The sequence below is a fragment of the Heterodontus francisci genome, chromosome 36 (genome assembly GCF_036365525.1).
Source record: "Heterodontus francisci isolate sHetFra1 chromosome 36, sHetFra1.hap1, whole genome shotgun sequence".
Classification (NCBI taxonomy): Eukaryota; Metazoa; Chordata; class Chondrichthyes; order Heterodontiformes; family Heterodontidae; genus Heterodontus; species Heterodontus francisci.
In genome coordinates, this window is record NC_090406.1 from 49125046 (window position 1) to 49138029 (window position 12984).

Below are 12984 nucleotides of genomic sequence, written 5' to 3' on the forward strand. Positions count from 1 at the left end.
CTAGGAGAATCTTTTTTTTTAAATATAGAAGACTATTCAGACATGGAATGGCCTACCAGAAACAACAACAACTACTTATATTTGTATAGCATCTTTACTGTAATAAAATGTCCCAACGTGCCTGACAGCAGCATTTTAAAACAAAATATGATACTGATCCTTAGGAGGAGATGATCAAAATGTTGGTCAAAGAGGTATGTTTTAAGGAGGGTCTTAAAGGAGGAACGCGGAGGTAGAGAGGCGGAGAGGTGTAGGGAGGGTATTCCAGAGTTTAGGGCCTAGGCAGCTAAAGGCATGGCCACCAATGATGAAGCGATTAAAAACCTAGGATGCTGAAGAGGCCAGAATTAGATGAGCACAGATATCTTGGAGGGTTGTGGAGCTGGAGGAGATTACAGAGATAGGGAGGGGTGTGTCCATGGAGGGATTTGAAAACAAGGATGAGAATTTTAAAATCAAGATGTTGCTTTACTGGGAGCCAATGTAGGTCAGTGAGCACAGGAGTGGTAGGTGAACAGGACTTGGTGCAAGTTAAGACACAGGCAGTAGAGTTTTCGATGACTGAGTTTACTGAAGGTGCAATTTTGGAGACCAGTCAGGAGTGTGTTGGAAAGTCAAGTCTAAAGGTAACAAAGGCATGCATGAGGGTTTCAGCAGGAGATGAGCTGAGACAAAGCAAAGTTAGACAACGTTATGATGTGGAAATAGGAGGTCTTAGTGATGACATGAATATGTGGTTTGAAGCTCACTTCAGGGTCAAATATGATACCAAGGTGACAAACATACTGGTTGAGTCGCAGATTGTTGACAGGAAGAGGGATGGAGTCAGTATCAAGGGAATGAAGTTTGGAGCAGGAACCAAAAACAATGGCTTCAGTCTTCCCAATATTTAATTGAAGGAAATTTATACTTATCCAGTACTGGATGTCAGATAAGCAGTCTGATAATTCAGTAACAGTGGAGGAGTTGAGAGAGGTGGTGGTAAAGTAGAGTCAGGTGTTTTAGCAGGAAAACTAACACCGTGGTTTTGGATGATGTCACTGAGGGGCACCGGGTAGAACAGAAATAGGAGGGAGGGGGCCAAGGGGAGGGGAGGGGGACACCAGAGGTAAAGGTGTAGGAGCAGGAAGAGAAGCCATTGTAGGTGATTCTCTGAATACGATTGGATAGATAAGGATGGAACCAGGCATTCCCACCCAGCTGGATGACAGTGTAGAGGTGTATGGTATGGTTGAAGTGGATTCCTCTTCGTGGGGCACTGGCACCAGTACTGGGGAAAGTGGTGGTTGTACTGTTGGGACAGTCTACAACTGAATTGTGCTAGGGCCGGTGTTCTAGCGAGCCACGTAACTAGGGAAGTAGAGAGGGTTTTAAACTGAATAGTGAGGGCAAGGGATCAAACTTGGTAGATATGGCAAATCAAGGAGTAGAGACAAGGCGAGAAAGGTATTAATATGAGAAATGATAGACTGTGACAGGAAGGGACAGAGCGTACAAATCTAAGAGTAAATCAACAGATAAGGCTAGAGGTTACAAAAATAATAAAAGGACAAAACTAAAGGTTCTGTATCTGAATACACATAGCAGTCAAAACAAAACAGATGGACTGAGAGCGCAAATAGAAATAAATAAGTATGATCTGATAGCCATTACAGAGACATGGCCGTAGGACAACACAGATTGGGACATGAATATTGAAGGGTACATGGCATTTAGGAAGGACAGGAAGCTAGGAAAAGGTGGAGGGATAGCTCTTAATTAATACTGGTATTAGCGCAATAGAGAGGGATGACCTAAGTTCAGGAGACCAAGATGTAGAAGCAGTTTGGATAGAGATGAGAAATCATAAAGGCAAGAAGTCACTTGTGGGAGTGGTGTACAGGCCACCTAACATTAACCACACTGAAGGACGGGGTATAAAGGAAGAAATAATGGTAGCTTGTCAGAAAGGTACTGCGATAATTATGGGGGATTTTAACCTACATATAGACTGGAAAAATCAGATGGCAGAGGTAGTCTAGATGAGGAGTACATAGAATGTTTTCGGGATAATTTCTTGGAATAATACGTTCTGGAGCCAACCAGACAGCAGGCTATACTAGACCTGGTATGTGCAACAAGATGGCAAATTGGGTTAAGGGATAGGCCAATAGAGATGCTGTGGCAGACATTTAAGGGGATATTTCAGAATACACAGAATAGAGACATTTCAACGAGAAAGAAAAATTCCAAGGATGGGACCGGCTCATCCGTGGTTAACTAAAACAGAGATATTATCAAACTTAAAGAAACAGCCTATAATTGCACGAAGACGGGAGGCAGGTCAGAAGATTGGACAGAATATAAAAAACAGCAAAGAATGACTAAACGATTGATAAAGAAGGTAAAATTAGAATACGAGAGAAAGCTAGCTAGAAATATAAAAACAGATAGTAAGAGTTTCTATAGATATTTTAAAAAGAAGAGTTAACAAATGGGATGTTGGTCCTATAAAAAGTGAGTCTGGGGAATTAATAATGGATAATAAGGAGATGGCGGATGAATTGAACAGATATTTTGCATCAGTCTTCACTATTGAGGATACAAGTAACATCCCAGTATTAGCTGTAAGTCAGGAAATGGAAGGGAGGGAGGAACTCAAGAAAATTACCATCACCAGGGAAGTGGTACTGAACAAATTGTTGGAACTGCGGGCTGACAAGTCCCCGGGTCCTGATGGATTTCATCCTAGGGTATTAAAAAGAAGTGGCTAGTGAGATAGTTGATGCACCAGTTTTAATTTTCCAAAATTCCCTAGATTCGGGGAGGGTTCCGTTAGATCGGAAAATAGCAAATGTAACTCCTTTATTCAAAAAGGGAGGGAGACAGAAAGCAGGAAACTACAGGCCAGTTAGTTTAACATCTGTCTTGGGGAAAATGTTAGAAGCTATTACTAAGCACGTTATAGAAGGGTATTTAGAAAAATTCAAGGTAATCAGGCAGAGTCAACATGGTTTTGTTAAAGGGAAATCCTGTTTAACCAATTTATTGGAGTTCTTTGAGGGAGTTACATGTGCTGTGGATAAAGGGAAACCGGTGGATGTATTGTACTTAGATTTCCAGAAAGCAGTTGATAAGGTGCCACATCAAAGGTTATTGCAGAAAAGAAAAGCTCATGGTGTAGGGGGTAACATATTGGCATGGATAGAATATTGGCTAGCTAATAGGAAACCGAGAGTAGGCATAAATGGTTCATTTTCTGGTTGGCAAGATGTAACGAGTGGTGTACCACAGGGATCTGTGCTGGGGGCTCAACTTTTTACAATTTATATAAATGACTTATATGAAGGGACCAAAGGTATGGTTGCTAAATTTGCAAAGATAGGTAGGAAAGTAACTTGTGAAGAGGACATAAGGGGGCTACAAAGTGATATAGATAGGTTAAGTGAGTGGGCAAAGACCTGGCAAATGGAGTATAATGTGGGAAAGTGGGAAATTGTCCACTTTAGCAGGAAGAATAAAAAAGCAACATATTATCTAAATGCTGAGAGATTGCAGAACTCTGAGATGCAGAGGGATCTGGGTGTCCTAGTGCATGAATCGCAAAAGGTTAGTGTGCAGGTACAGCACGTAATTAGGAAAGCTAATAGAATGTTATTGTTTGTTGCAAGGGGAATTGAATACAAAAGTAGGGAGGTTATGCTTCAGGTATGCAGGTCATTGGTGAGACCACATCTGGAGAACTGTGTACAGTACTGGTCTCCTTATTTAAGGAAGGATGTTAATGTGTTGAGGCAGTACAGAGAAGTTTTACTCGACTAATACCAGCAATGGGCGGGCTGTCTTACAGCAAAGGTTGGACAGGCTAGGCTTGTATCTGCTGGAATTTAGGAAAGTAAGAGGCGCCTTGATTGAAACATACAAGATCCTGAGAGGTCTTGACAGGGTGGATGTGGAAAGGATGTTTCCCCTTGTGGGAGAATCTAGAACTAGAGGTCACTGTTTAAAAATAAGGGGATGCTCATTTAAGACAGAGATGAGGAGAAATTTTTTCTCTCAGAGGTCCTGAGTCTTTGGAATTCTCTTCCTCAAAAGGCGGTGGAAACAGAGTCTTTGAATATTTTTAAGGCAGAGGTAGATAGATTCTTGATAAGCAAGGGGGTGGAAGGTTATCGGGGGTAGGTGGAAATGTGGAGTAATCAGTTCAGCCATGAAATTATTGAATGGTGGAGCAGGCTCGAGGAGCCGAGTGGCCTACTCCTGCTCCTAATTCGTATGTTTGTATGTTGGAGGAGGATGATGTGGTCAACCATGTCAAAGACAGGTCAAGAAGGGCAAGGAGGGATAGTTTACCTTTGTCATAGTTACGTAGGATGTCATTTGTGACTTTGATAAAAAGGTGTTTTGGGGCTGTGGCAGGGGCAGAAACCTGATTGGAGAAATTCAAACATGGAGTTCTGGGAAAGATGGGCATGACTTTGGAGCGGGTACGTGTTCAAGGACTTTGGAGAGGAAAGGGAGGTTGGAGATGAGGCGGTAGTTTGCAAGGACACGGAAATCAGTGAAGCAAGGTAGAAGTATGTGGATAAATAGTCGAAACAGAAAAATTTAAAAGGATATAGGCGAAAGACAGATGAGTGGCAGAATCAGCAGATAGAGAGCCATGATGGGCATAATGAGCTGAGGGGCTTCCTCCTTTACCTGGAATTACATACAATTACACAGAATTTACAGCCATTCGGCCCAATTGTTCTGTGCTGGTGTTTATGCTCCACATGAGTCTCCTCCCAATCTACTTCATTTAAACCTATCAACATATCCTTCTATTCCCTTCTCCCTCATGTAATTATGTAACTCCCAAAGACATCTATGCTATTCATCTTAACTGCGCTATGTGATAACAAGTTCCACATTCTCGCCACTCTCTGAGGAAAGAAGTTTCTCCTGAATTCCCTATTGCGTTTATTAATGGCCATCTTGTATTTATGCCCCTTAATTTTGGATTCCCACACAAGTGGAAACATCTTTCCCATGCTTATCCTTTCAAGCACCTTCATAATTTTAAAGATGTATACTAGGTCAGCACTCAGCCTTCTCTTTTCCAGAGAAATGATTACCATGATTTACTGATGATTTGCGACTGAACAAGGATACATACTTCTGTGATGTAAAATTCTATGATACCATGATTCAAAAAAGGCAGTCACCTTCTAGATATCTGCATGGCCTGTAGATTGACTAATATCACTGATCTCCCCTTTGGTAGCCTTTGTACTTGACTTTAATGGAAATGCCAAATAGTTAGTGCCGTTTGCCCAATATTGGCAACAGTTTGCGTGAAGCATGGATGGTGTAAATAGTGAGGATTCTATTGCTTCACTACTTACATAGTAAGATCGTGACATCTCTGTTCCTCTCCACCCGTTCCTGCAGCCAATGTGCCATCTCCCGCAGTTTTGTTGCATCCAAGCTCGGAGGTGGGAGCAACGAGAATGGTTTTGATAAGTTACTAAATCACACAAACACATTTAAAAGGTTGTGAGCTTTTCACGAATGTGACAGAGGTCAGTCCTTTACTGGCAGAAATTAAAACAGTTTCATAGTGACATTTTGTTATGGTGCCTTATTTTGGAATGTATGCTCCTTTTCAATATTCTGTAGTACTTTCCATACAAAGTGCCCCTTTAAAGAAAGAAAGAGGACTAGCATTATATCACCCCTTTTACAACCTCGGGACATCCCAAAGCACTTCACAGCGAATGAAGTACTTTTGAAATGTAGTCACTGTTGCAATGCAAGAGACATGGCAGCTGATATGATCAGAGCAAGAGCCGACAAGCAGCAATGTAACAATGACCCGATCATCTGTTTTCGTGATGTTGATGAAGGGATAAATATTGTCCAGGGCTCCAGGGAGAACTTCCCTGCTCTTCTTCAAAATAGTTCCACAGGACCTTTTCTGTCCCAAGAGGGCAGGCAGTGTCCTGGTTTAATATTTCATCTGAAAGGCAGCACTTCCAACAGTGCAGGACTCGGTCAGTACTGTAGTGGGCGTCAGCCTAGATTTTGTGATCAAGTTTGTGGAATGGAACTTGAAACCACACCCTTCGGACTCAGAGATGAGAGTGCTATCACTGAGTCAAAGCTGATCATTTTGTATCCATAGGATTACACTATGTGTTTTTTAAACTTACTAAGGATGTGGACATCTCTGATGAGGCTGGCATTCATTGGCGTTAAAACGTGGTGGTGACCTTCTTCTTGAACTGTTCGGCGGAGAGTTTCATCTGTTGACTTTTTTTTATTAAAATAAAACCACCCAGTTTGTATTTACAAATTTTTATAGCATTTTTGATACAACTGAGGGACTTGTTGGGCCACTTCAGAGGGCAGTTAAGAGCCAATCAAATTGGCCTGTGACTGGAATCACATATAAGCCAGACTGGAAGTTTCCTTGTCCAAAAGGAATGATACCAGATTTTTCTTCCCAGAATTTTTAAAACTGAATTCAAATTCTCAAACAGCCATGGAGGGATTTGAACTCATATGCTCCACTGAGTTATTAGTCCAAGTTTCATTGATTTTGAGTACAGTAACATTACTACACTACCGTAACCTAATTTAACCCAGAATTTAACCAGTGCCTGTTCAACCTCTTTTTACTAATAACCTGCTAACAGTGACGAGTCCAAACATTATTTATTGAAGCTTTACCACTCGACAGTTAGGACTGAGAGTACCTGACCAATTAAAGCATCATTATGAACAGATTCCCAGTAAAGAGAAATATAAAATTTCCCAAATGCTTACACTATTCTGGTCATAACCTTGATCTCCTTCCTCATTCTCTGGGCTGGACAATCTTCACTCTCACTCTGCTGGCATTAGTGTATTGGATTGCTCTGCCCTTGATGCTGCTGGGGTCATCCTGGGTCAGGGCAGGGTCATCTCAGTTATAGATTGGGCACCCAGTGGAAGGAGGTAGCACACTTGGCTCTGAGACAAAGGGTCATCTGTTCAAGCATTGCAATGTGACTTGAGCACATAATCTACATTGACACATCAGTGCAATGCGAAGGGTGCTGTCCTGTCAGAAGCGCTGTCTTTTGGATGAAATGTTAAACACAGGTCCCGCCTGCCCTCTCAGGTGAACGTAAAAGATCCAAAGCCCTTTTTGAAGAGGACTAGGGGAGTTCTCTCCGGTGTCCTGTCCAAAATTGACCTCTCAAACAGCATCACTAAACTAGATTAATTTGTCACTTTCCTCCCCTTCCCTGCCCCTGTACTTGCCTAAAATCTGTTAAATCTCTTACCTTCTTCCAGTTCAGACTAAAGGTTATCAATTTGAAACATTAACTCTGTTTCTCTCTCCACAGATGCTTCCAAACCTGAGTATTTCCAACATTTTCTGCCTTTATTAACTGGTCACTGACCTCATTTGTAGTTCATGGGCCTTGCTGTGTGCAGACTGACTGTCTCATTTGCCGATACAACAGCAATTCATTGGCTGGGAAGCACTTTGAGATGTTCACTGGTGAAAGGTGTTATATTAATGCAAATTCTTTCATTTCTTATCAACTAAATTAGCAAAGTCGAGACACAGGACCTGTGATATTCCTAAATTATTTACTCCAATTCCGTTCCCTGCCTTTTTTCATATTCTTTTATATTCTTCTTTTGCAAATACATATCCAACTTCCTTTTAAATGAAGTTATCTCTTCCCCAGCAGATCCTGTGGTAAAGTATTCCACGTTCTAATAACTCTGCAGAAAATAAATCTTACAACTTCTCCCTTCATTCTTCTTGTGATAATCGTGTGTTGATGCTGCCTTATTACTGATCACTGATAACCATTCACTGTTTACTCTGGTAAAACCTTCTGTAATCTTGATCACCCCTATTTGATCCTCCCTTTAACATTTCTGTTCCAGTGAGAATGGTCCCAGTGTTTGTCATAACTATTGCCTCTCGTTCCTGATACCATTCTAGTAAACTCCTATAGTACCTTCCTCATGGTACCAACATCCTTCTGTGGTACATCAGAACTGTATCCAATGTCCTGCACAAATTCAACATCACTGTATAATTTTATTATGAATGGGCTGGATATAAACCCAAATCTCAGAAGTGAAAGGATAATGCACCATTCCTTCATGTAGCCAACTCCTCCTTTCTCTGAACTCAGTCAGTCTCTGCGTTAGTCAAAGTCTCCCTTGGCCATTCTTATATTGAATTCTGGGTTTCACTCTCACCTTCAATTTCTTGCCTGATCTTTACCTCAGTAATGCTGGATCGTGCCCCCTTGTAGGGCTTCTACACAACAGCCATGTCTGATAAAGTATGGAAATGGAACTGACCAGGAGCACGAACAGGTCAAAGTGGGTGTAACCAGTTTCTGACCACGTGCTATAGGACATTTTTTTCCAACATGTTCAATTAAAAAAAGGAAGCAATCTGTTACTTACTTGCCGGATACAGAATTAAACATCTGGAATAAAATACAAATAGAATGATGTGTATTAGCAACTGCACTGAATAATAGCTTCAGTAGACTTTTGCATTTTTTACTGAGACCAAAGTGAAGTGCAAGACTCACAGTGCAGGCTGAAAACACTAAGGGAGCAGACGAGATAAATGAGGGAGTAATGTTTACAGGACACTAAGCTTGGGCTTTAAAAGTTTGTAATACAAGGTTAAGCAATCCAACAGCATTGACATCCTGAAAAAGATCAAAAAAATTCAGCTCAAAGTGGAGCCAATTCTGCTTAGATCACTAATGATAGGTGCTCAAAGCAGCTAAAGGAACAACTTCTAATTGGCTGATCTGTCATTTTTCAGATGGACAATTCTATTTTATTTATTTCTTCTCGGTACAGAAGCAGCAATTGTTACCTGTATGAAGATGATTTCTTTCTTCTTGGAGATGCTATTCAGATTGTTCAAGTCTTTCCTGAAATCTCTGACTTTGCTGTTGAGATTTCTGATCTGGGCATCAATCTCTGCAATTACACGTTTCTCCTCTCTGTCTAGATATTCAAAAATTTCTCTTTCCTCACTTTCAATTCGCTTCCTTAGTGCATCACTCTTCTCCTTTATTTTAAATTTCTTCTGCTTTATTTCATCCTTTGGAAGGAGAAATGCATAAAATTGTAAATAATACCAAATGGCAGATTCCATTACAATCTCATTCAGTTCCTCAAGTGTCAGTTGTGGCTCAGTGTTAGCACTCTTACCTCGGAGTGGTTAGGCGTTCAAGCCCCACTTAATTATTCCCTGGCTTTTACTCCCTGGAACATAGAAGGTTAAGGGATGGGAACATCGGAACAGGAGTAGGCCATTCAGCCCATCTGGCTGATCACCCTCTTCAATGCCTTTTTCCCACACTATCCCCCATATCCCTTTGTGTCATTTGTATTTAGAAATCTGCCAATCTCTGCTTTAAACATACTCAATGACTGAGCTTCCACAGCCCTCTGGGGTAGAGAATTCTAAAGATTCACAACCCTCTTAGTAAAGAAATATCGCCTCATCTCTGTCCTAAGCGGCTTCCCCCTTATTTTGAAATTGTGTCCCCTGGTTCTCGACTCCCCAACCAGGGGAAACATCTTAGCTGTCTATCCCTTTAAGTATTTTGTAGGTTTCAATGAGATCACCTCTCATTCTTCGTAACTTTGGAGAATACAGGTCCCGTTTCCCCAATCTCTCTTCATAGGACAGTCCCTCCATCCCGGGAACACGTCTGGTGAACCTTTGTTGTGTTCCCTCTATGGTAATAATATCCTTCCTAAAGTTAGGGGACTAAAACTGCACACAGTGCTCCAAGTGCGGTCTAACCAAGGTTCTATACAATTGAAGCAAGACTTCACTACTCCTGTACTCAAATCTTCTTGCGATAAAGGCTAACATACCATTAGCCTTCCTAATTGTTTGCTGCACCTGCATGTTAGTTTTCAGTGACTTATTGACGAGGACACCCAGGTGCCTTTGTACATCCACACTTTATAATCTCTTACCATTTAAGAAATACTCTGCACATTTATTCTTCCTGCCAAAGTGGATATCCTCACATTTTTCCACATTATATTCCATCTGCCACATTCTTGTCCACTCACTGAGTCTGTCCAAATCCCTTTGAAGCTGCTTTGCATCTTCCTCACAACACACATTCCCACCTAGTTTTGTATCATCCGTAAAATTGGAAATACTACATTTGGTCCCCACATCCAAATCATTGTGAGAAGGAGGCCATTCAGCCCCATGAGCCTGTTCTGCCATTCAATGAGATCATGGCTGACCTGTATTGTAACTCCATTTATCTGCCTTAGAGTCATAGAGAGATACAACACTGGAACAGGCCCTTTAGCCCACTGAGTCTGTGCTGACCAACAACCACCCATTTATACTAATCCTACATTAATCCCATATTACCTACCACATCCTCACCATTCTCCTACCACCTACCTATACTAGGGGCAATTTACAATGGCCAATTTACCTATCAACCTGCAAGTCTTTGGCTGTGGGACGAAACCGAAGCACCCAGCAGAAACCCACGCAGTCACAGGGAGAATTTGCAAACTCCGCACAGGCAGTACCCAGAACCGAACCTGGGTTGCTAGAGCTGTGAGGCTGCGGTGCTAACCACTGCACCACTGTGCCACCCTTGGCTCCAGATACCTTAAGACCCTCCCCTAACAAAAAGCTATTGATCTCAGATTTAAAATTACTTATTGAGCTTGCGTCTACTGCCTTTTGTGGGAGAGAATTCTGCACTTTTACCACCCTTTCCTCGAAGAAATGTTCCCTAATTTCTATCATGTATGGCCTGGCTCTGATTTTAAGGTTATGTGCCCTTGTCCTAGACTCCCCACCAGAAGAAAAGGATTCTCTCTATCTACCCTATCTACCCCTTTCAAGAGCCAAAAACCTCAATCAAATCACATCTGGTAATCTTGGAAATACAAGACTAGTTTATGTAATTTCTCCTCATAATGCTCCTTGGAGCCTTGGTAACATTCTGATGAATCTGCACTGCACTCCTTCCGTGGCCAATGTATTCTTTGCCAGAAGTGTATACAGTACTCCAGATGTGGTCTAACAGAACTTTGTATAGCTGTAGGAAAACTTCTTCTTTGTATTCTAGCCATGTAATTATGAAGATTAACATTCCATTAACCTTTGTGATTATTTTTTTATAGCCACTACATTTTCGTATACCTGGACCACTAAATCTCTTTGTGCCCAGATTTGCACCATTTAAAAAATGCTCGGATCAATCCTATTTATGGTTCAAAATGGATGGACCTCACACTTACCTTTGCTGAAATCCATCCATCTGCAACAGCTTTGCACACTCATTATTTTTATCAATGTCTCATTGTAATTTTTTTGCTCCCGCTACGCGACTTACTATGCTACCAATTTTTGTGTTTTCGACAAACTTGGACATATGATGGTTAGATGTTACATATGATAAGGTGGTTAGGAAGGCATATGGGATACTTGCCTTTATTAGCCGAGGCATAGAATATAAGAGCAGGGAGGTTATGATGGAGCTGTATAAAACACGAGTTAGGCCACAGCTGGAGTACTGGTCAGTTCTGGTCGCCACACTATTAGAAGGATGTGATTGCACTGGAGAGGGTGCAGAGGAGATTTACCAGGATGTTGCCTGGGCTGGAGCATTTCAGCTATGAAGAGAGACTAGATAGGCTAGGGTTGTTTTCCTTGGAGCGGAGAAGGCTGATGGGGGACCTGATTGAGGTATACAAAATTATGAGGGGCATTGATAGGATAGATAGGAAAAAACTTTTTCCCTTAGCGGAGAGGTCAATAACTAGGGGGCAAAGATTTAAGGTAAGGGGCAGGAGGTTTAGAGGGGAGTTGAGGAGGAATTTGTTCACCCAGAGGGTGGTTGGAATCTGGAACACACTACCTGAAGGGGTGGTAGAGGTAGGAATACTCACGGCATTCAAGAAATATTTAGATAAGCACTTGAAACGCCCTAACATACAAGGCTACGGGCCAAATGCGGGGAAATGGGATTAGTTAGGACGGGTGCTTGATGGTCAGCGCAGGTGCATAGGGCCGACGAGCCTGTTTCTGTGCTGTAAAACTCTATGACTCCATGACTCTATGATCCTCTATGGTGTTATCCAAGTCATTAATAAATATATTGAATAGTAAAGGGCCCAGCACAGGTCCTTATGAAACACCACTAGTCACTTCCTTCTAATTCCCATTATCCCTACTCTCGGTCTTCTGTTGCCTAACCAGGTCAACAACTTGCCTTCAATTCCATGAGCTTTAATTTTAACCAACAGCCTCTAATGTAGAACCTTACTGAATATCTTCTGGAAGTCCACTCAAACTGCATCCATAGTTCACAGTCTACTGTTTTAGTTACTTCCTCGAAAAATTCGGTTAAGTTTATTAGACATGACCTACCCATTACAAATCATGTTCACTGCCTCTAATCAGCACAAATCTACTCTAAGTGCTCAGACACACTATCATTAATTATAGATTCCAATAAATTCCTCATAACAGATGTTAGACTAACAGGTCTCTAATTCCCTGATTTCTCTTGCTCACCTTCCTTAAATAATGGAGTTACATTTGAAATTTTACAATCTAAAGGGTCAATTTCTGAATCAAGGGAGCTTTGGAAGATTGTGGTTAAACCATCTGTAATTTCCTCACCTACTTCCTTTAAAACCCTGGGTGGAAACCATCAGCTCTGGAGGTTTGTCAGTCTTTAGTGGCTTTTTTTTAAATACTGTTTTCTTGCCTATGTCAACTTTAATGAGTCCCAGTCCTTGATTCATTATTAATTTCTCTGGAATGTCAGTTATTTTATCCTCTTCTCTACTGGAAAACTGGAAAGACTGACAATCATTTTTCAAAAAGTCTGCCATTTCCTTTTTTAAAATTTTCATCTGTTTTAAAGGCCCCACATTACGTTTGACTATTCTTTCTCTTCTAACATAGTTGAAAAACGTTTT

General features: G+C 41.3%; 1 protein-coding gene across 2 annotated transcripts in view; it reads right to left on the reverse strand.

Annotated features, from left to right (window-relative positions):
* The window catches only part of LOC137351803 (E3 ubiquitin-protein ligase TRIM11-like), a 46550-nt gene that overhangs the window by 5934 nt on the left and 27632 nt on the right, over positions 1 to 12984 (reverse strand). For both annotated transcript variants that reach the window (XM_068016656.1, XM_068016655.1), the window contains 3 exons: positions 8873 to 9103; positions 8446 to 8468; positions 5367 to 5488 (listed from right to left, as the gene is read on the reverse strand). In XM_068016656.1, coding sequence (XP_067872757.1) covers positions 5367 to 5488; positions 8446 to 8468; positions 8873 to 9103 — 376 coding nt within the window. The remainder of the gene's footprint in view (positions 1 to 5366; positions 5489 to 8445; positions 8469 to 8872; positions 9104 to 12984) is intronic.